The sequence below is a fragment of the Nomascus leucogenys genome, chromosome 14 (assembly GCF_006542625.1).
Source record: "Nomascus leucogenys isolate Asia chromosome 14, Asia_NLE_v1, whole genome shotgun sequence".
NCBI lineage: Eukaryota > Metazoa > Chordata > Mammalia > Primates > Hylobatidae > Nomascus > Nomascus leucogenys.
Window position 1 is genome coordinate 57,198,651 of NC_044394.1, and position 24,170 is coordinate 57,222,820.

The 24,170-nt window shown below is 48.1% G+C and overlaps 1 protein-coding gene across 2 annotated transcripts in view; it reads right to left on the reverse strand.

Annotated features, from left to right (window-relative positions):
- PRKCA (protein kinase C alpha) overlaps nucleotides 1-24,170 on the reverse strand; it is a 515,514-nt gene that overhangs the window by 12,775 nt on the left and 478,569 nt on the right. For both annotated transcript variants that reach the window (XM_030828485.1, XM_030828486.1), the window contains 3 exons: nucleotides 23,651-23,731; nucleotides 10,095-10,202; nucleotides 7,798-7,938 (listed from right to left, as the gene is read on the reverse strand). In XM_030828485.1, coding sequence (XP_030684345.1) covers nucleotides 7,798-7,938; nucleotides 10,095-10,202; nucleotides 23,651-23,731 — 330 coding nt within the window. The remainder of the gene's footprint in view (nucleotides 1-7,797; nucleotides 7,939-10,094; nucleotides 10,203-23,650; nucleotides 23,732-24,170) is intronic.

Genomic DNA, 24,170 nt, shown 5'->3' on the forward strand with positions numbered 1-24,170 from the left:
TCGAAACACTGCTGTTAAAAAGCAAAACCAAACAAAACCCAGAAGAGGAGGAAGGATGCAGAACAAATAAAGAATAAAGGGATATTGCAAGATTATGGAGAAAGGAAACCTAACGAGGTGGGAGCTATCCCTTACGATGACCAAATGCAGGATGTGCTTCATCGTAGGGGAACCCTTACTTGCATTCAAGTCCCAGTGCTGGGGTACAGTGGAGTGCATTGGCAACCACATCGCCACCATCTGCACAGCTCTCTGACTCGTGGTTGCACAGCGTCTTCTAAGTTAAATAACAGCAGAAATGGGCTGGTGCATTTTGCTTGGGCTTCCTGGGAGGTAATGTCCATACTAAGGAACCATCCAGCAAAGGGGTCTGGCCATTGGTCTGCCCTTTCTCTGAAGATTAGCATGCTCAGGGAACGGGCTACGTGCATGACCAACACAAGCAGAGGCACACAGTTAAGGGTTATAAAGTGGGGTTAGTTTGCTCATTTAGTCACCCAAGGTTCTGGAAACGTGCTCACCGAAGACCTGGAGGCCCACTGAAGCCAGTGCATTTTGGTACACAAAGTCTGGAGAATAAGAACGGACAAAGGAGAGGATTTGGAGAATAGTCAGTTCCTGGCCTTGCAAGTCCAGAATCGGGAATGGACACGTAAAGAATGCTATAAACCCACGTGAGCTGATGCGGAAACACCTCTCGGATACATTGCTATGTGAAAGACGCAAGGTGTGTTTAACACAGCACAACCTCATCTGTGTATACGTTTACACACACAGAAACTTTCTGGAAGGTTACAGAAAAGATCATGAAGAGTAGGACCAGTAGTTGGAGAGATATCTTTTCATTTATGCCCTTCTCTACCACTTAACTGTTCATTTCACCAGATAGAGAGAGCATGTTAATAGTAATTTTTTCTAAGGGATTGGGACCCCTTTCACCTCCTGCCAACTTCATATAGTTTTTGGTTTCTCTGACAAAATTAAACAGTACTCAGCTCACCTACAGCACTGCAGCATTATCTCAGAAAGGGAAAACTGTGTTCTGGAGGAAGGCTGATTCCGTTGATGAGTTTGCTGATAGACAGAGGCCATAAGCCACACATTAAATGAGGGGATCGCTATAGGTGTGAGAGCCACGTGTGTATGAGGGTGAAGGTTCTGGCTTATCATGGGCTGTAATCTATGGAATAAAAACATGTACTCCATTTGGTCTTTATGTTAATGGCCAGATTTAGAGGATTTAAAGCTCTTTTTCCAAGAAAAGTTGTAATGGCCATCGTTGTTGGAAACCTTCACTGCCAACAATGGAAACCTGTCAATTCATACAATTTCATGTACACAGGGTCTGTATTTATGCCACCACTCATCACTGAAGCTCCCCGAGGCTTGCAATAGCGATGCTTATTTATATTGATTATTAGTTTAAATGTCTCATTTCTTCCAATTTCTCTGCTAAGCAGAAAAGTATTTGAGAGAGTAATGATTAAAGAATAGGAAAAACTGCTTGCCTCTAATTAGCCAAGTAAAAGGTGCTGCCTCAGACTAGTTTAGGGTTTTAAATCAAACCTAGATACAGCATGATGTGACTTCTGTAGTCTCCAAAGGCTGGTTAGTGTTTGTATGTCGTCGACAAACCTTCCCATCTTGAGATCTCAATTTTAATTGGCATCACTGTTATTGGCCCAACAGAAAGGCCAAGAGAATGAAGCTGCCTGAAACCCTAGAGAACTGATGAGATGTGGCCCAGGCTGCCTATGGTATCTGATCCATGACACAGCCATGCCAGGGACCCTCCCTCCTCCTTTTACCTGCAGAGCCCCTGCACTACATACCTAGCTTGCTGGAGTAATTATTAAAAGAACATAGTACCAGGAGATGTCCTTATGTTCAGGAAATACACATGAAATTATCTAGGTGTAAAGAAGCATTAATTCTGCAACTTACTCTCAAATGGTTCAGAAAAAAATAAGTATATATTAAGGTTCGTGCAAAAGTAATGGCAAAAAGAATGAAAAGTAACAGCAAAAACTGCAATTACTTTTGCTCCAACCTAACGGATATGTGTGTCTGTACCTACACACAGACAGAGATATAGAAAAAGAATGATACCAAGGTTAGCCTGTAATCTCAGCACTTTGGGAGGCCGAGGCAGGCGGATCACTTGAGGTCAGGAGTTTGAGACCAGCCTGGCCAACATGGCAAAACCCCGTCTCTACTAAAAATATAAAAAAAAATTAGCCAGGTGTGGTGGCAGGTACCTGTAATCCCAGCTACTCAGGAGGCTGAGGCAGGAGAATTGCTTGAACCTGGGAGGTGGAGGTTGCAGTGAGCTGAGATCGCACCACTGCACTCCAGCCTGGGTGACAGAGTGAAACTCCATCTCAAAAAAAAAAAAAAAGAGTATAACATGAACATGCTAGAATGTTAACATTTAGGGAACTGGGGTAAAGGAATGCAGGAGTTCTTTAAATTACTTTCCTGGCCCTTCTACAAGTCTGAAATTGGAAATTATTTCAAAATAAAATTAAAAAAAAAAAAGGATCCTTGCACCAGCTTCGATAAGAAATGATCATCAAGCTCTCTAAACAAGCTAATGGCACTGGGAAATGAAGGACTTTGTGGTGACTGGGAAAAGGAACCCCGATTGTGTGTTCTTGCTGCAGGGATGTCCTCAACGTTCTTATTCTCTTTGGCTCTTGCTGTGGGTCACTGGATGACAATGTCCTGAAGAAAGTTCTATTCTTTCTGCCTTTTAAAAAATAGAATACCTACAGTAATTTCACAAAAAAATGGCCATCTGTGAAAGGTCTATTTCCAATGTGCTCTGCCTGCCCACTCTGGAATACATTTCTTGTGTTAACATTATAGATTAATTTCTCCCTCTCTAATAACCATTTAAGTACAGTGAATGATTCTGGCTTGCCTATGAACTAGCTATTCTGCTCCTTGGTGCCAACGGCTAGAACTAAAAAAAGAAAAATCAATTAACCTTATGCTCCTGGTATTTGTGTAAACTGCTACTGATCACATAGGCAGGATGAGTGGAAATTTGAAGGCTGTTCTTGGCCATTTCATTCACATTAATTATAAATCAGAATAAAAAGCTACAAAATTCAAAGTGACGGTGGATCAGAATCCTGGAGCTTTTATTTTTCTGGCAAAGCCGAAAGCGCTTTCCTTCCCTTGGTGAGCCTTCTGGTTGCTGGGCCAAGCCGCTGGCTGCACCCTCTTCCCCACGGTGCCTCCACGCTCACCTGACGTTGGGAGGTAGGGTGGACATCCACTGCTCCCTCAGTCACTGAAGATTACCCTTTCTAGAGGCGACTTCTGTTTTAAACTTAAAATTTCTCCTTACATAGACTCTTCTGAACATTTCGGGTCTTTTTTTTTTTTGAGACGGAGTTTCATTCTTGTCGCCCAGGCTGTAGTGCAATGACGCAATCTGGGCTCACTGCAACCTCCGCCTCCCAGGTTCAAGCGATTCTCCTGTCTCAGCCTCCCAAGTAGCTGGGATTATAGGTTCGTGCCACCATGCCCAGCTAATTTTTGTATTTTTAGTAGGTCTTGGACTCCTGACCTCAGGAGATCCACCTGCCTCGACCACCCAAAGTGCTGGGATTACAGGCATGAGCCACCACGCCTGGCCTACAGGCCTCTTTTTGATGACTCGGGTTTGTTGTTGGGAACATCAGGCTGAGCTGACAGCCCTCACTGAGCTGACGGTCCTCGCACCCTGGGAGCAGAGGATGCTTCGCATTGTGCTTCCTTGAAGAGATCCCTGAAACCAGCTTGTTTTGTGTTTTGCTCATAAAGAGGAAGAGCTACTTAATTGGCTGCCTTTGTCCAGGGCTCACAGCACTGCTGTCTGTGGTTGTCTTTGCGTTTGTTTTTACAAAATAATCCCTGCGAAGTGATTGTCCCATTTTCCAGAAAATCATCGTCTTCACGGTGGCACATGGTAGCTTTTTAGGGACAGACATGGCTCTGTCCAGGACTGGACTCTCCCACTGTTGACTGCCACAGGGGCAGGTTCTTCCCTCACATCTCAGCCTCCAGGCTTGCCACTGTCAGGAGAGATGACCACCGCCATGGGATACTGCCACCACCAGGGGAGTCAGCCACCATCAGGGGAGACGGCCACCACCAGGGGAGGCGGCCACTGCTAAGGGAGATGGCCACTGTCCCGCACACCCGATGCTGGTCACTCTCCTCTTTCTGTTCTCCTTTACGTGTGACCTTATAAAGAATCCAACCCACAGCTGTATTGCAGATCTTGACCTTAATGTAGCCGTGAGATGGAAAGTCCTGTGCTAACCTCCCGATGAATCACGGCATTGTGAGATGCTTTTTGCGCTGGGATCGCATTTTGCATGGCACTGTGGTCTAAAGGTTAACTTTAGTCAAGTCACTCTGGCAGTCAGGAAGAGGGATTAAGACAGCACACTAGAGGAACCATGATTCGCTGATAAGCTCTGTGGCTGTCCAGCAGTGGAATACTACCCTCCTTAGGGAAGTCAGTGATTCTGGAAGACTCTTTCATTGGAGGTTCAAAAAATTTAAAAATTAATAAAACAAACATGATAGACTCTTGATCCTACAAGCTCAATCTGATCTGTAGAAGCAGTTTGCAAATAACTGTGAGAACCTGAAGTCCCGCTACTGGTATTTGGTAGTAAGCAAAGGTTTAATTCCATGGGAGCCAGGAGCGGTACTGCACGTGAGAACAGCTACCTGTCCTTAAGCCTGCAAGTCTCAGGGAAATTGACTCACCAGCGCTTGCTAAAAAACCATCAGGCAGACTTCACCAAGACAGAAAAGTTGGTGAGCCAGGGTTGTAAGAACTGCTGAGAGGCGAGAGCCACTCAGAAATGGGCTCACGGTGAGAGTCACCGGCTGTGTGACGTTTGCCTGATCGTTTCTCCAGCAGCACTATTTAGGCTGGCATTGTTACGTCTCTCTTTGAAATAACAAAATGACCCATCAGAGAATGCTCAGTTCTGTAAACACATTTCACTTTTCAGTTAGCTCTGGATCAGGGAACTACAGTAAATTTTTCACCAAGGAAGCTGGAACACCACATCCCAGAATAACTTTTCTATGCCGCTAGTTTTCTCCTGCTGTTTGTACTAACCAGAGCGTATTGTGCAGCTTCGACTTCGGTTGCTTTTTGCTGTTCTAAATGTCCTCTCCAGCCACTGGAATGGCTCTTGGCATGGTGTCTCTGCTCCAGCGTGTCACCACTGAACAGAGCGCAGTCTTCAGAGACCGCTGAAGGTGGTGGTGCCAGCCCTTGCATGACATGCTGCGATGAGCCTCACTCAGCTGCCTGGCACGGTGCAAGCACTAGAAGAAACAGCTCTCAAGAGGCACATCGCTGCCCTTCCAGGAAGCAGAGCTTGCCCCATTTATCTCTCTGCCCTTGACGCTCTCTGCTTTTGGACACAATGTCTACGGGTCCCCCTGCAGCCACGTGCTTCTATCTTCACTGTTGTTGTTCCCTCTGTGGGTCCATTTCCTGTCTGTCTGTATTCTTTCTAGCTCCTTCCTCTTTTGTGCACAGGTTTTCCAGCAGAACATGGGCTTCTGCCTGAGAAATCTCTTCCTTCCTTCTGGCCAGAGCTCTCACCAAGCAGGACCTTTCGCATGAAACCTCCAGTTTTAGGGCCTGGGTCCACAATTTCTGCCTCCATTTGTGAGTTCAGGGGCTATTTCTTCACAGCTAGGGGCAATTTATCCTTTCTTCTTAATTTTAACCAGCATTCAGTTAAAAAACAAAAACAAAACACCCAGCAAACAGTAGCACTCCAGGAATAAAATATAAATAAACACTGCTCCTAACTCAGCTGCCTGCCGTGGGTACAACTTTGCTTCCAGTGATTTCCGTGGACCACAGGGAAAAGTTCACATTCTTGCCTGCCGAAGCCAAGTTGCCCTCGTCTTCCCTATATCCGAGCTTAGGGCCGAGTATCCACAAAACATGGGAGACTATGCAAATAAACACTCTCTCCTGCCATAAGGTGGGAATAAATAGAAAAAGACATGTTTTATGGTTGGTTTTGCTGCAAATCATCTCTTTCTAGAAAGTGACTGACAAGTAATTGGATTTTGCTCAACCCTCAAGGCGGGGTCAGTAAGCATCTCTACATTGTTCCTACAAAGAAACCAAGCTGCGTTCAAGATGCTGTTGCATAACCTTCATATTTTAAGATGACAAATAAATATTAAAGGCAGAAGAGGAAAAAAAAAGAATCCCTAGCAGAATTTTCTACTGAGGCCACTTGCAGCATCATTAATCACTCTCCCCATCCCCCAAAACCTCCAGACCAGATTTTGTATGTTGAGGGGCAGAAGCCCGTGACAGCCTCCCGAAATCAGTGTGCACGGCTGGCTAAAGAAAAGGTGGGGGTGGCAGATACAAAAGGGCCTTATTTGAAACGATGATTCAGGAGGAAGTCAACTGACCTGATTAATTTTAGTTTTTCTCCAGTGTGTGCTAAAAATATCTTCGAAAAATAAAATCCAGTGGGCTCACCAACGGCAGTTTTATTCTTGGGGTAGAGGACACAGAGGCACACATGGTGAGGAAGTTGCTGCTCTAAGAACAAGGCTGTGTGCCACCCAGTTGGCAACTGTGCCACCCCAGGCGGGTCCCCTGGCCTGCTCATGGGGCACCTGTCAGAGGAGATAGATTTGAGCGAAACCAACATGGCGATGCTTCTGAAACTGACTGTGGCATAAAGCAGCTCTCTGCAGTCTCCAGGCAGAGGCATGATGGGGAGCTGCCCGATGCCGGCCAAGATGGTGGCAGAGCTGGAAGGCACAGTCCACCCGGCCCTTAGAAACAGGACGCCCTTGGAGGCTCTGCAAAGTGGCAGGTGGTGAGTGAGGAGGCTGACTTCTTAAAGGCTCTCAGTTTACCTCTAGAGATATAAACATGAAAGGCATTTGCTGGCCGCAATCAACAACTAGGACCCGCAGCATCAGCGTCAGGGCAGTTGCTGAGACGGAGCGATGGTGCAGCAGGTGAGGACACAGACTCGTCCCGGTTCCACCACCTATCAGCTGTGTGTCTTCTGGCAAGTTACTCAGCCTCTCTGAGCCTGTTTTCTCCACTGCAAACGGGGGACCATAGTACCCATCTCACAGGGCTGCTGGGATGATTGAGTGAATTAATATTTGCAAGGCACTGAGAACAGGGCCTGGCACACAGTGTTTAAATAAATGAAAAAAATGGGAATCAAACAGGGAGCGTGTGAAAAAAGCTGACAACATCAGAATTGGTGGCTGACACTCACTCCCTGCAGTGGAGGCAGTGGTGGAAGAGGGGGCGGGCCCAGGACCTGCCTAGGAGCTGACTAGGATGGGGTTGTGCTTCAGGGCTCCCGTCGGTGCCAGGCAAATCCAGGAAAGCTGGAGACAGACACGAAGCCTGAGTCCCGCTGAGGACTGAAGGCTGTGAATACAGCCCTGCTGGGTGCGAGTCCACAAAGTCCAGACCGAAAGCATAGCTGCCCTCACTCCCTAATTGTGCGGGGGTGCTCTGCAGCTGCCCAGCTGGAGGGTGAAGTGTGCACAGGGTTCCCCTCCCTGCCTTATTGGTCCTTACTCTCTGAAGGCAGCAGGAATCCTGGCTGCTGAGTCCACAGGACTGAGGACAAGGCTGAAACCTGGCCGGTTTCCTCACCCTGTACAAGCCAGGGTCCACCGGCCTCCTCTCTCCAAGAAAAGAGGTGAGTGGGATACTCCCAGAATTTGGGGACATGGGGCTCAGAAAACAGGCTGCTTTTCTGGACTCACCACTTTGGGCTTGAATGGTGGCTGGATCTCCCTGTTCTCCAGTTTTTCCCAGTCGATCCTCCGGAAGAAGGCATGTTCTCTCACGTCCCTCTCCCCCTCAGGCCCACAGCCCAGCCGCTTGGCTGGGTGTTTGGTCATCAGCTAGAAAGGAAAAGGAGAAAAAGAGAACAACGGATGTCAAGGGCTTCCCAGAGACAGCACCTTCCATTTGCCTAGCTCTGCCTACAGCCCTGACTTTGCGGACGCCTGACAGCATCTCGGAGAGCTGACCAAGACACTCAGTGGCTTGTACGGAGTGAAGCCAACTCATAAAAATGACATTGGCAAGTATAGCCCTTCCTATGGTGGTTTTCAAGATAAGGGAACAGGGAAGCAATCTGAACCCATGGCCAAATGGAAGAAGAATTTAAACAGACATCTCACACGTTATCTGTTTTGGAGACACCATGCTATCCGTGTATCTGGTAATAAAAAAAAGAAGCATGCACTAAAAATTGTGTGTGCTGAAAGCATCACAGTCTAGCATCACAGAGGATGCCATAATAAGCATCATATGTCTATGTATTGTCTGGGCCAAAATGTTATCAATCAAAGACTCATAGATTAGAAAACTAAATGCTATAACAACGAAGGTGACTAGTTAATTCCAACTTGCCCACTGCAGGACACAGAGACAAACACCGACTATGAGCTCTTTGAAGGCAGAAGCCAGTTCCTCCCGACCTCAGTATCTCTTCCAAGTGCCTTGCTCTTGGGTGACATGTGACAAATGCCTCACAAATGATCACACTCACCAGATACTGTTAAGGGTATATTGTACTCCATCTTACTAAGCCTGAAAATAGCTTTGCGGCCGGGCGTGGTGGCTCATGCCTGTAATCCCAGCACTTTGGGAGGCCGAGGCAGGCGGATCACGAGGTCAGGAGATCGAGACCATCCTGGCTAACATGGTGAAACCCCGTCTCTACTAAAATACAAAAAATTAGCCGGGCATGGTGGCGGGCACCTGTAGTCCCAGCTACTCGGGAGGCTGAGAAAGGAGAATGGCGTCAACCCGGGAGGCAGAGCTTGCAGTGAGCCGAGATCACACCACTGTACTCCAGCCTGGGTGACAGAGCAAGACTCCATCTCAAAAAAAAAAAAAAAAAAAAGAAAATAGCTTTGTGATCTAACTCTTGACCATTCAAAACTAGACAAGTCATGATCAGCAACTCTATTCCTAGAGCATTTCTTCAACCAAAGTGTATGCATATCTTCACCAAAACACATGCCCCAGAAGGTTCACAGCATCACAGCAGTTCTGTTTGTAACAGCCTCAAACCAAAGCAGGAAAAATCCATATATCCACCAGAAGTAGAACAGTGGAACACTGCACAGCAATATGACAGGAGGAACTATATAGCCCCACACAGCAATGCAGCCAAAATCCTCAATCACAATATTGAGTGAAAGCAGCCAGGCCAGGAGCAACACTGTAAGGTTCAGTTTGTGCAGAGTTCAAAACAGGCAAGACTAATCCATGCTGTCCAAAGTTGGGGGGCAGGTTATTTTGGGGCGGGGTAGTGACTGTAGATGGGACAGGAGGGGGCTTTCAGGGTGGTGGAAACACGGTTTCTTGATCTGGGTGCAATTACATAGGTGGATTCATTTTGTGAAGATTCATTTATCAGCATATTGATGATTTGTGCCCATTTCTGTATGTATGCTATAGCTCAAGAAAAGTGTAGCAAAGAACTAACTAAGTCACACCAAGTGAGACAGAAGACGAGAGCACACACTTTCTAAGGGCCTCTGATGACATCTGGTAGTCCCCACCACAATTTTATGAAATGGATTAGAATGAAAAGTGCAGTATAGTCATTAGGTGACTGGGCCAGAGTCCCAGGAAGTATTGGGATTCCAATCTATTCTCCTGGCCTTCACTTTCACCACTGCGCCCTGCCCAGTAGAATGGATAAGGAAACGATGGTGTGTTCACACAGTGGAACGTTGCATAGCAATATGAAAGGAGGAACTAAATCCTCAATCACAATATTGAGTGAAATCAGCCAGGCTAGGAGCAACACTACAAGGTTCGGTTTGTGCAGAGTTCAAAACAGGCCAAGACTAATCCATGCTGTCCAAAGTTGGGGTGCTGGTTATCTTGGGGCATGACACCAAGCCCCAACCCTCGATGGCCAAAATGCAGTGGTGTGGGTTTGTGGTATTTCTGCTATCTCTCTTAGAAGTGTGGGGAAAGTATTTCTCCTACCAAAGCTCTTGGTCCATGATCACAAAAGGTATCCAAATCGACTTACTCCTTTGCAGATAGAAACAGCCTCCTTGGACAAGGATTTTGGATAGGAAACGTTGTGCTCCATGATAGACTGAAATAGCTCGTCTTCATCTTCACCATCAAATGGAGGCTGTTCCGGGAAAAAAAGAAAGATGGGAAAGTATTTAGGCAGAGTAATTCATTCACATGGTGCCTGAAGAGCCAATTCAGCACCAAGGAACAGACCAGGTTTCTCAGCCTCACCACAGGCCGCACAGTTCGCTCAGCTAACTTGATGGTTTATTTGATCATCTTTAATGAGGTTGACGGTTGTGTGTTTTTCATTTTTTCCCCTCTGCCTCGTTAATTATCTTGCCCTGGGCAACCCAAACAATCTTTAGGGAAAGTGTTTTTGAGTAACGTTTTTAATGATTTGCAAATAAACTATGATTAATCCATTAATCTTGTAATTATGTGCTAAAAATCTAATTATGATCAAGTTAGGTTACAGACGGCTTTGTAGTCAGAAGGTGGGGGTGGTCGGTAGAAAATGCCAACACTTTCATTTGGGGTGAAGGGGACTTGAGAACATGGCCTAAGAGGATGTTCCCAGTAATTCACACCAGGCCTCTGACCCAACAAGGAGCTGCTCTGCTGGGGGCCTTCCGCCTGTGCAGTGGCAGTGAGTCGGGACCTTAGCTTCCATTGGACTCCTCCCTCATCCGCTTTGACTGGGTTTACAGTTACCAGGCTGAGACAGGAAGGCATGGTGGCCCCGTGGGAGCTCGTGGCTTTAGAGTCAGGTGGATCTGGGCCAGAATTCTAGCTCTGTTAACTTCCTAGCTGGGTGTCCACAGGCAAATGACTTAGTTCTTTAAAACACAGTTCTCTAGGCCAGGCGCGGTGGCTCACGCCTGTAATCCCAGCACTTTGGGAGGCCGAGGCGGGCGGATCACGAGATCAGGAGATCGAGACCATCTTGGCTAACACGGTGAAACCCCGTCTCTACTAAAAATACAAAAAATCAGATGGGTGTGGTGGCGGGCACCTGTAGTCCCAGCTACTCGGGAGGCTGAGGCAGGAGAATGGCGTGAACCTGGGAGGCAGAGCTTGCAGTGAGCTGAGATTTCGCCACTGCACTCCAGCCTGGGCAACAGAGCAAGATTCCGTCTCAAAAACAAAAACATAGTTCTCCAATTTGTAAGATGGGGTTTCTGGGAGTAAAGTGCCTTGTATTTTGTGTTGTACCCAATAAGTGCCCAATGAAGGTACCTTAGCAGTACCATTATTTAAGACAGAGCAACTCTCTTGGGAGGGGCCTTGAGAATCTTCTAGGAAGAAAGGCTGAGCTCTCGATGCCCTTTGAACTTTTTCCTCCACCATGTCTGTAGTCCTGAGGGATCCATCACTTCCCTGTCACTCTGGCGGAATGGCACAGGAGGAAAGCGTTCACGGGAAATTCCGTAATGCTCCCCCTTTGGCTCCATAACCTTGAGCTTAGTGTAAGAAAGGCAGAGCAAGGACCAGTGCTTGTACAGACTCCTCTTGTTTAATCTCGAGATGTTACCTTCTTGTGGGAAAGAGGAGTCAGTCACTTTGGCTGACACGGGCAGGTCACACAGTGATGGTGTCTGGCTTAATTTTGAACTGAATCCTGGATCACAGGTAACTGCGCAGTAGTCAGAAGGATGCCCTTCTTATCAAACATTTTCTCCCAAGTCAGAGGCAGCCGTTGAGCCAAGTAGGTCCCTCCCCTCAACCACTACCCACAAATCACCTCAACCTGTTCATCCAACACCCGAGACCTGACCTCAGTCTCCTGCCCAATCCTGAACAGGAGCCACGTGCCCTGAGGGAAAGATGCCAAGTCTACAGAGAGCCCCAGTGGGAGGACAGAGATAGGCCTGGGCATCTGGTACCACTCAACATTTTTTGGTCTGGAAATACAAATAAATAGGCCTCTTTTTCTCTTGTAAGTGCTTGGTATAAGGAAGGTTTAATTTGGTGGAAGCTGCAGGTGGGTGAAGAGAGCTAAAATGAGCCTGCCTGTGAGGGACTCAGAGCAGGGCAGGGGCAGCTGGCCACAGTGACTTCCACCAGCGGGAGCAACATGGAGCCTGACAGGCCCCCAGGGCAGTTTGGGGAGGCACCCACCAGGGGTGCAGGCTGCCGACCACCACCTCTGTCAGCAGGGACAGCTACCTGTGCCATCAGGGGGACATGTGGCTTTCATCTGCAGAGGGCAGGGCAGGCAGGCAGGCAGTGGTGGGGGAGAGCTGTGATGGAGCTACAGTGCAGGTCGTCCCTGTGTCCACCCCATCGTATCTTCCCTGCCCAACAGCACACAGCCTGCTTCTTCTGGACACCTATTATAGGACACTCATGACATTTCTCATTTTCCTTCATCAGTGATCCATAAACCTGGCTGAGTTTTGGCGAAGGAGATTTTTGTAACTAAAACAAATGTAGTAGCCGGGCGTGGTGGCTCATGCCTGTAATCCCAGCACTTTGGGAGGCCAAGGTGGGTGGATCACCTGAGGTCAGGAGTTCAAGACCAGCCTGGCCAACATGGCGAAACTTCATCTCTACTAAAAACACAAAAAATTAGCTGACTGTGGTGGTGCACGCCTGTAGTCCCAGCTCCTCGGGAGGCTGAGGCATGAGAATCACTTGAAACCAGGAGGCGGAAGTTGCACTGAGCTGAGATTGCGCTGCTGCACTCTAGCCTGGGAGACAGAGCAAGACGCTGTTTCCAAAACAAAAACTTGGTGTGGTTTCTGCTCAGGGCGTGGCCTGCACCTTGCAGGGGCTCAAGGCTCCTGAACTGGCTGTATGATGCTCTCTGCAATGCAAACGTGCCCTGGCGGGGAGCGGGGCAGAGGCTGTGCTTCCAGGTCACTGATTGGCACCTCACCACATAGCCCAAGAGGGCCTCTGGTCAGGGCCAGACACATACTTTCCAAGTCTCAGTGCAAAATGAAAACAGGAGTCCCTCATTTAAAAATTATTAAGAATTTCCAGATGCGACAGCAGAGCACCAAACCAAATGCACAGAGCTCTTGTGGGCTTCGGCCCTGTGCGACTGTGTAGGCTGCACGCCCCCGAAGCGAGCTAAATGAGGTGCACCTTGTTGGGCAGTGACAAAGGTGCCAGCAAGATTCAACCAGCCTCTCTGGAGGTGCTTGAATCTTAGCTGCAGGAACGCTGCAGGGGCCAAATCACAGACAATGCAAACCAAAGGCCTAAGAGAAACGTTCTGTAAGGAGCACAGGTGGAGCTTGCCCAGGAATCTGTCTTGAGTAGGGCAGTGAGAAGCTTCTTCTCATCTGAAGAGGATTAGGTCAATGCAGCTGCAGCCACCCCACCTCCAAATGTGGAAGGCCAGGAATTGTTTGGGGAACATTCTGTGCAGGGCACTGGCCTACCACACCTACTTAATTGTCTCCTGGCATGGGAACCAGCTTTGCCAGGTGAGCTGTCCCCCCATATGCTCATTTCTGTAGGGGAATGGCTGTATCGGGGATTCGATTCTATAGATGAAAGGAGGACTTTTACTTCAAGTCTTCTCTGGGCCCCACTGAAGGCTGGATACTGACACTCCCCAAAGAATATTCCTTAGAACATTAATCCTACAGCATCTTCCTGGGTCCAAGTTTGCATCCTATACCCCTCTCTGGCAATTTGCTTTAACATTTAAATTGTAAAGGCCCTGAGAAGTCCTGCAGTGAACAAAGCTGTTTAACTCAATGTGAATTCTTAGTCCAGGGCTGGAAGGATTCTCAGAGGCCTCTTAGGCTTGCCTGGTGGAATAAGATGCCTAAGCTATAACAAAGCCACAAGACCAAACACCCTCTGTGCATTCCAGCCTTGATGTGGCCCCAAAGATTAGGGATTCTCTGTCACCACATCTCAGGGAGGGGACATGTCTCTGCTCCTCACGTTTTTCACCGCTGTGAGTCTATGTTACCCAATAAGGCAGGAGCATTGTGGGCATGAGGGGAGGAGCAGCAAACGTGACCACAGTGGCGTTCACTTCTCAGCCTCTCTCTGCATGTCATGCGCTGTGCAGATGGCTTGGGTGGCACTGCTCACTCCGCAAATCAGTCTCAGGACACAGGTGCTAACCCAGGCATCCTGAATTTGGAGGCTGGGGCTCTTAGCCATTATGAGCAATTCTGCCTGCCCCAATGTGAAGGGTGACATCCAGCACTGCTCCTGGTAGGGGTGAAGTCAGGCGGTGGGTACTCGGCTACAGGCCCACCCAGCATGTAAAGAGGACTCTAATGAGGGCAAGAGTGTTGGGGTAAATTTTAGAAGGCTGATTCACAGCCTGCACAATATGCAGTGATGAGTTCTGAAAATGAAGGAGGCGGGGCAACCCTGGGGGCCTGAGATGTTTCTAGTCATCCCGTAGAGAGCGACTGGCCTCTGGGCTAGAGACCTGGCATGGTTTTCCAGCCCTAATGAGTAGATGGGAATCAGGCTGGTTCCCTCTTTCCCAGCTGCTGGCCGACGCAGCTTCTGTGTTGCTTCCCCAAATTCCTGCTGGTTGAAGATGGCATGAACCTGAAGAAGGTAAAAGGGGGCTGTTCTTTTTTTTTTTTTTGAGATGGAGTCTCGCTCTGTTGCCCAGGCTGGAGTGCAGTGGCGCGATCTCGGCTCACTGCAAGCTCTGCCTTCCAGGTTCACGCCATTCTCCTGCCTCGGCCTCCTGAGTAGCTGGGACTACAGGCGCCTGCCACCATGCCTGGCTAATTTTTTTTTGTATTTTTAGTAGAGACGGGGTTTCACCGTGGTCTCGATCTCCTGACCTTGTGATCCACCCACCTCAGCCTCCCAAAGTGCTGGGATTACAGGCATGAGCCACTGCACCCGGCCTAAAAAGGGGGCTGTTCTTGGGTGTAGGGAAGAGGAGTAGTTAATTGCCTCCTCCCAGCTTTGCAATACCATCAAATCAAAGGCATCCTTTTTCCTAGTCTGTTTCCTCTGTTGCAAAGATAGAAACTATTTTTTTTAATTGTGATAAAATATATATAACACAGGCTGGGTGTGGTCGCTCACACCTATAATCCCAGCACTTTGGGAGGCCGAGGTGGGCAGATCACGAGGTCAAGAGTTTGAGACCAGCCTGGGCAACATGGTGAAACCCCACCTCTACTAAAAATACAAAAATTAGCTGGGCATGGTAGAGTGCGCCTGTAGTCCCTGCTACCTGGGAGGCTGAAGCAGGAGAATAGCTTGAACCTGGGAGGCGGAGGTTGCGGTGAGCCGAGATTGCACCACTGCACTCCAGCCTGGGCAACAGAGCGAGACTCTGTCACACACACACACACACACACACACACACACACACACTATATATATATATATATATAATCTCACAAAATTTACCATCTTAACCGCTTTTAAGTGCACTGCACTGTGGCATTAAGTACGTTCATGTTTTTCCGTAACCATCACCACCGGCCATCTCCAGAACTTTTTCATCTTCCCAACTGAAACTCCACTCACAAAATAAGACTCCCCATTCTCCTGTCCCCACAGCCCCTGACAGCCACCCTTCGACTTTCTGTTGCTATGATTTGACTACTGTAGACATCTCATATAAGTGGGGTGACACAATACATGTCTCTGTGACTGGCTTACTTCAAGATGTAGACTATTGGTATCTTAACTGTGCCTTCGGGTATCAGTAAGGATAGGCTGGGTCCTGCTGTGGAAACAAACAACCGAGACCATCTCCAAAGCATAAGACAACACGTTTCACTACCTGCTTATGCTACCTGTAAGTTGGGGGTCAGAGAGGCCTCTGCTGGTTGCATTCGGGGACCCACTGGGATGGAGCAGCTGCCATCATGGTCTTGCTGCAGCAAAGGCTGGAGCAGCAGCTCTGCAGTGTCTTGTACCTGCACTTCCAGACCCACCATGGAGCACCTCCCTTCTGATCTCATTGGCCAGTGCTGGTCATATGTTGCTCCCCAACACCCCACAAATACACATGAGAAAGGAAGTACAATCCTACTGAGCCAGGAGGGAGGAAGACTAGGAGTACCTGGTGAATAGCAGTAATGACCAGCACATTCAGAAAAGCTCCCTGGAGCCTGTGTTTTATTTTTATATTTTTTATTTTTTTGAGATGGAGTCTCACTCTGTTGCCCAGGCTGGAGTGCAGTGGTGCGATCTCAGCTCACTGAAGCCTCCGCCTCCTGGGTTCAAGTGATTCTCCTGCCTCAGCCTCCTGGGTGGCTGGGATTACAGGTGCACATCACCACGCCTGGCTACTTTTTTGTATTTTTAGTAGAGATGGAGTTTCACCATGTTGGCCAGGCTGGTCTCCTGACCTCAAGTGATCTGCCCACCTTGGCCTCCCAAAGTGCTGGGATTACAGGTGTGCGCCACCACGCCTGGCCTGAAGCCCTATTTTAAACGAAAATTATGTAATATGGTGGGGAAGGGAAGTCTACGAAAAAAGCATTCCCATTCCCTTTACCTGGACACAAAAATTGCTCTTATTTTTATGTGGGTTCTTATGCTTTATTATTTTCTCTTTTTTTTTTGAGACTGAGTCTTGCCTGTCACCCAGGCTAGAGTACAGTGGTGCGATCTTGGCTCACTGCAACCTTCCGCCTCCCAGGTTCAAGTGATTCTCCCACCTCAGCCTCCTGAGTAGTTGGGATTACAGGCATGCACCACCATGCCCAACTAATTTTTGTATTTTTAGTAGAGACGGGGTTTCACCGTCTTGACCAGGCTGGTCTACAAACTCTTGACCTCGTGATCCACCCACCTGGGCCTCCCAAAGTGCTGGGACTATAGGCGTGAACCACCGTGCCCAGCCTCTTATATTATTTTCAAATTATGATGCATAATTTGGAGTTTTTTTGTTTTTCACCAACTGTTGCAAATACATTTTCTTTGCTGCCGCCAGTGTTCCCATGAGCTGAATGCCACTGAGGTGATGTGTCATCAGGACAGATCCACTGTCCCACGGCACGTTTACAATTGCTTCCAGCATGTACCCTTATCACTAATGCTACTAGAGACACCTGTGCATACCATTGTTTTCTTCTCTGAATCACACCCCCTAATAACGTCCCAGGTGTAGCATCCTGTAGCCTAAAAAATGTGAACACATTTACGGCCTTTGTTAAATCTCTTTAGGCTTAAGTCTCCCTGGAGCATCTGAGAGGTAATCACTCGCTCTCAGGCCCTGGCGTTGAAGGCAAGGGAATGGTGAAAAGTTATTAAGTCTATTCCTTTTCCTTTCCAGCCACTTAGCCTGGGGACCATGGGCGTAACGTGTCACTCAGGTGCTTTAGTACATGACCATTTTGGATGCCTTCTCTCACCTCTTTCCCCCATTCCTATGGTTTTTAATTTCTACAAATCTGGATTCAATGTTCCAGGCTAAGCTACCTGTTGAAAAGTCTTGGGTTGGTATAAACATTTTCTGAATGGGTTCTATCCCCTCTCACCCCACTCCTTCCAACTTTAACAATATGTGATTTGTGGAAACCAACACATGAGGAGTGATGGTTCACATTTTGCAAAAAAGGATTCCTAATCACAGCTGTGAGCCACCTCACTGCACTGGTGCGATCTCAGCTAGGAAGTGGTCATGGAGGCCACACTTATTTGCAAATCACGGAAACCCGGGCTGGGGGCCGGGCATGCTCCCCTGGACAATTCAGGCAGAAGTTCTGAGATGAAGTGGCGATTACTGATTCAGTAGGAGTGAAGCCAAAGCATAAATAACCCAGGGAGAAAAGGGCATAAGGAGAGGGCTGGTCCCTTTATGACGATCACCGAGAACACTTGCAGGCGCAAGATGCTCATTAGAGTGCTGGGTAAACACTATTTATGCCCCAAAAGTGATCGTATTTGTCAAGCAGTCCAGGAACTGAATAAAGACTCAGGCTGTTTATTCTTAACTGCCCCCTTGGATGCTGACAATAAATAAAGCAAATGAGAAGAAAATGGCAATAAACTATTTTTTCCTGCTCATCTTCAGCCCTCTGCGATTAAAGAGGACAAACTTAGACCAAAACCCTGTCCAACAACTTTATCATTAATCTTACTTTTCAATAACAACATCTATTCCCTTTGCTGGGTCTCTGGGATTGAAGCTTGGAGGGGCTGTGGATGATACTGGGTAGAGCCTTCATTATCCTATCTGAGCTGAGTCACAGCCTAGGAATACGTTTAAATTTGCATTGAGGAGTCAGAGAGAAAGATGAAGAAGGGGGTTTGAATGAAAACACTGTGTTTGCGGCAGGTGAGGTGGAGATTTAGAGGAACAAAGGCTGTTGTTATCTGTGCCTGCCATAGCACCAGAATGTGGAATGCCTTTAAGGAGTCTTTTTTTTTTTTTTTTTTTGGAGACAGGGTCTCACTCTCTCACCCAGGCTGGAGTGTAGTGGTGTGATGATCATGGCTCACTGCTAGCCTTGACCCCCCGGGCTCAATCAATCCTCCCATCTCAGCCTCCTGAGTAGCTGGGACTACAGGCGCTTGCCACCACACCCAGCTAATTTTTGTATCTTTTGTAGATGGGATTTTGTCACGTTGCCCTGGTCTCCAACTCCTGGACTCAAGTGATCCACCCACCTTGGCCTCCCAAGTGCCCCAAAGGGATGAGCCACGGCGCCTGGTTTAAGGTGTCATCTTTAAAAAATATCACTGTTTTTTTTCTTTTTTTTCTGAGACGGAGTCTCTCTCTATCGCCCAGGCTGGAGTGCAGTTGCGCGATCTCGGCTCACTGCAACCTGCTTCCCGGGTTCACGCCATTCTCCCGCCTCAGCCTCCCGAGTAGCTGGGGCTACCGGCGCGCCCGCCACCACGTCCGGCTAATTTTTTTTTGCATTTTTAGTAGAGACTGGGTTTCACTGTGTTAGCCAGGATGGTCTCAATCTCCTGACCTCATGATCTGCCTGCCTCAGCCTCACAAAGTGCTGGGATTACAGGTGTGAGCCACCACGCCCCGGCCATCACCGTTTTCAATAGAGATTGTGGAGACCTGAAGGTATGCATATAAGGCAGGCTAAGTGCCTCTGAGAAGCAGTGTGGGAAATGTCAGGCCTCTGAGCCCAAGCCAAGCCATCGTATCCCCTGTGACTTGCACGTATACGCCCAGATGGCCTGAAGTTAACTGAAGAATCACAAAAGAAGTGAATATGCCCTGCCCCACCTTAACTGATGACATTCCACCACAAAAGAAGGTAAATGGCCGGTCCTTGCCTTAAGTGATGACGCTACCTTGTGAAAGTCCTTTTCCTGGCTCATCCTGGCTCAAAAAGCGCCCCCACTGAGCACCTTGCGACCCCCACTCCTGCCCGCCAGAGAACAAACCCCCTTTGACTGTAATTTTCCTTTACCTACCCAAATCCTATAAAACGGCCCCACCTTTATCTCCCTTCGCTGACTCTCTTTTTGAACTCAGCCCGCCTGCACCCAGGTGATTAAAAGCTTTATTGCTCACACAAAGCCTGTTTGGTGGGCTCTTCACACGGACGCGCATGAAACGAAATATTGGAAACAGGCCAGAAAGTTTGCAGAGCTATTGAGAGCAGGAGCCTGGTGCTCTCCAGGGGGCGTAACTTAGTAGGGAAACCTTTAAATAAGGCCTGGAAACCACCTCAAGGCCAATTCGCAAATGAGGTCTGAGGCCGGTGTGGTACGGCTTCAAAATGCATCCCCCAAAGGGGACTTCTCTGCCAGAAGAAAGCATTCCCTGAGCTCTCCCCTAGGGAATGAGGTCCCAGGAAGGCTTGGAGAGGAGAGAAGCCAGGCAGCGGGAGGGGAGAGGACTTGCCTGCAGGCCTGGGTTCTGAAATTCTTGTCTCCTGCTGGCCAAGAGTCTACTCACGTGACCTCTTGTAAAGCGCCCTCGGAAACAGATCCTGGCTTTGTTTCCACCCAGCCCCTTTTGCTTGTTAGCGTATGCAAATGTGACTCTTAATGAAAGCAGGGTTTGTTTTCCAGACTCAAGAGCTGAACATTCAAGTGGGATCAAGAGGGGGACTTGGCTTTTTGTGCCTTCATGAACAGCAGGACTCCTAGGGGGCCTGTAATTCAGAGCCGAATTTTACTGTCAAAATTTTAAAGAGGGGTAAATTAACCTGAGGAGCAGACAACTCGTTTCCCCAGCTGCTGACTCACTGACAGTGGCTGTGTACGAACTGCCTTTCTGTGTTTACACATGGACATATTTGGCCTAAGAGGAATGCTTTGATTTGGGGTGGGGGGGAGGGGAACTAAATAAATAATAAACCACTCTTTTGATGTCAGTCAAGTCCTAACACCATTGAGAAATAATGATCAAATGCAGGCTAAAGCTTTATGTCTTTCAATGTCTACAAGACCATTTCAGTATTTAGGAAATATAATGAAAGACACATAAAGGAGAGATCATCCACAGCCTCCCATCCTAGAGGCAAAGCCCCTGGTCTGGAGATGACCTTCAGGTTCGCAGTGTTACGATAGGTGGCTGTTCGGACATGGGTGGGGCAGGAGGAGAGGGCTCCCCCTACCCACCAGGAATGTCAGGCGACCATCAGGTGATGGTCAGGTGGTTAACTGTCTCTCTAAAATAATAACTGGTCGCAGCCAGCACCTAGGAAAGGCAGTCTCCCAGTAAAGAGAAACACCTGAAACTGGTGAGCAGCAGCTTCCCAATAAGATCTCAGGAGTTGGGCGAGTGGGCTCAAGCATGCACAAGAAGAGGCAACGTGGCGGAGTTTAACTGGTACACCACTTTCTAGGGATGTCTGACTGGTAAGGGAAGAATGCCTCAGCTGAGCACACGTGTAACTCCAGTAAACGCACTGCACATGCCGCCCCTCCCAAGCACTAGCAGGCCACTGCACCCATCCCAAGGGAAGAATCAGAGGAGAAGAGATGTAAGACCCTGGAAGAATGCCAACGCATAAAACCCCAAGTCAAAAGTCAAAGAGTGCACTTGATCTCTCAAGTCGCCAGCTTGGCCCTCTTCCAAGTGCACTTTACTTCCTTTTGTTCCTGCTCGAAAGCTTTTCCATAAACTTTCATTCCTCTCCAAAACTTGTCTTCGGCTGGGTGCGGTGGCTCACGCCTTTAATCCCAGCACTTTGGGAGGCTGAGGAGGGTGGATCACGAGGTCAGGAGTTCAGGACCAGCTTGGCCAAGATGGTGAAATCTCATCTCTACTAAAAATACAAAAATTAGCCAAGCGTGTTGGCAGGTGCCTGTAATCCCATCTACTAAGGAGGCTGAGGCAGAAAATTGCTTGAACCTGGGAGGCGGAGGTTGCCATGAGCTGAGATCTCACCACTGCACTCCAGCCTGGGGCGACAGAGCAAGACTCCGTCTCAAAAAAACAAATAAACAAAAAAAACGAAAACAGCTTGTCTTAGGCTCTCACTCCACCTGATGCCCCCGCAGTCAAATTCTTTCTTCTGAGGAGGCAAGAACTGAGGTTGCTGCAGCCTCATAGGGATGCGCCACCGCTAACAACAGGACCCAGGGCCTCTTCCTGTGTGGCCTCAGGCCTCCTACTCCCTCCCTCTCTAGCTCAACTCTGTCCTAGCCCTCCTGGCAGCTTCCATTTCTTAAACACGGCTGCACACTCCCTGGCCTTAGGGCCTTCGCGCGGTGGCTCCCTCTGCCTGGAATGCTCTTTCAACAGATATGCACACAGACATCCCCATACTTCCTTTAGGTCTTAACCTTATACTCTGGCCATTCTAGCTAAAATTTCAACCTCTCCCAACACTATCTTCTTTCCTGCTTTATTACTCTTCTTCCTAGCTTATCTCTGCTGTGTTATACATTTTCCTTATCTAACCTGTCTGCTGTCTCTCCTCCTCTAAGCTGTAAGCTCCACGAAGGTAAGGATTCTCGTCTGTTTTGTTCACCCTTATGGCCGTGCACATCGTAAGCATTCAATGAATAAATACGTAGTGAGTGAATGAATAAATGAGTCAATGGACGTAACATGTGGGAAGGGAAGACTTTTTTCCCCAGAAACAAAGACGTCTTTGGGGGTGGCTCTGCCACACAGCATGGCCATCTCTTTCCATTGTCTCTAAGGCTTCTGGCTATGGAGAGTCACAGGTCTTGGCACTAGCATGTGAGTGCTGGGAATTATAAAAAGCTGCCCACGGCAGAATCATGTTTAGTATAAGGCAGAGATCTACTGGGTGATTACCAAGCCTGCTTCCCCTGCTGAGCTCTCAGATATGCTATACTTCCTGCCTCTTTGTGTCCCAGTGGGGCCCAGTGGCCAGTGGAATCTAGGTGGAAGTAATACATGCCATTTCTAGGCCAGCCCCTAAGAAATCCTATGTGACTGATCATGCGCTCGGCTGAAAGGAGGAGGAATTAGTGGAGAAATCTGAGACCCTAAAAGGTAGTAGGGCTGATGGATAGGAGAAACCTGGGTCCTTGAATGACCCTGTGGGTCAGTGCCCCACCCCTACATAGGACTTTGCCAAGGATGTGTCCTACGTGGGGGTGGACCCTGACCCACAGAGTCATTTAAGGACTCAGGTTTCTCGTATCCATCAGCACCACCATCTCGTAGGGTCTCAGATTTCTCCACTAATTCCTCCTAATTTCAGCCGAGAACATGAGGACAGTCATAAAGGATGTCTTAGGGGACAGGCCTAGAAGTGGCAGCTAGTACAACTCACACTGATGACACAGATATTAAGGCCATTAGAAAGTGCCATGTTAGGCAATAAGGCACGTGGTTATCTAGTACATGTCACATCATAAGAGAAAGCTAATTTACTTTCCTTAACTGGAAGTTCAGCCTCACTGGACTTCTGTGAAAATTACAATGAATTGCCAAGGGTGAGATAGGAGGAGATGGGGAGAAACTATTAAAACACTTCTTCAAGGTAACTGTCTTCTTCCTTAAATACTACTACTAATTACACACATGGGCAGCAGCTGGGGCAATCTTTGCAGACAAACTTGTACGGAACCATATAACCCAACCCCAGTTTTAAGATACTGAAAACTTAGAGGCCACTGCTGTCATCGACGTGCACATTCCTTTTTTCTTTTTTGAGACCGTCTCACTCTCTTGCCCAGGCTGCAGTACAGTGGTACGATCTTGGCTCACTGCAGCCTCCGCCTCTCAGGCTTAAGCAATTCTCATGCCTCAGTGGCCCAAGTAGCTGAGTTTACAGACGTGCACCACCACGCCTGGCTAATTTTTGTATTTTTAGTAGAGATGGGGTTTTGCCATGTTGGCCAGGGTGGTCTCAAACTCCTGACCTCAGGCGATCCTCCTGCCTCGGCTTCCGAAAGTGCTGGGATTACAGACATGAACCACTAAGCCTGGCCAACATGCACATTTCATAACGTGAAAGCGACACTGTCTACACTCAGGTTGTAGCTTTCAATTTGGAGTTTCTATGACCAGAGATAATTTCTGTGCATACTGAACATGATCTACTTTGAAGGGGGCGTTTCTCCCTCTTTCGCCTGGGTCAGGGAAGTCACGCCAACACTAGCCGCACTAAAACGTCAGGTCCTGCTCTCGAGGCCCAACCAGAGCTGAAGTATTCACATAACACAGCAATAAACAAATATGAAAATGTAGCAAAACATTACCTGCCCAGCAAGCATTTCATACAACAGGACGCCATAGGCCCACCAGTCCACAGATTTTCCATACGGCTGATAAGCGATTATCTGTGTGAAAACAAACACATCAATTACATTAGTGGTAAGTCCAACAGCCCCTGTCAGAACAGGTAAGTCAAGCAGGTAGGCATTTATACACTCAGTTCATGCAGATGAGGTGCTAAGATCTGTCTTTGATGTTACACCAAGGGAAGAGGACCTTTCAAATCAGACACACGGAGAACTATCACCCCGTGATTCACTGCCCACAGCTGGTTTGGGGAATCTTGTTCTGAATCCACCTGGAGATGCCACAGCACTGTCTGAAGGTAGTTTTAATTATCCTCACTGACAGAAAGTATGTGGACACTGAGGTGGATTTAATTTTGAGAAAAAGCCAGAGGCCACTCACACCTCTAATCCCAGCACTTTGGGAGGCCGAGGCAGGAAGAATGCTTGGGTCCAGGAGTTTGAAACCAGCTTGGGCAACATAGTAAGATCCTGTCTC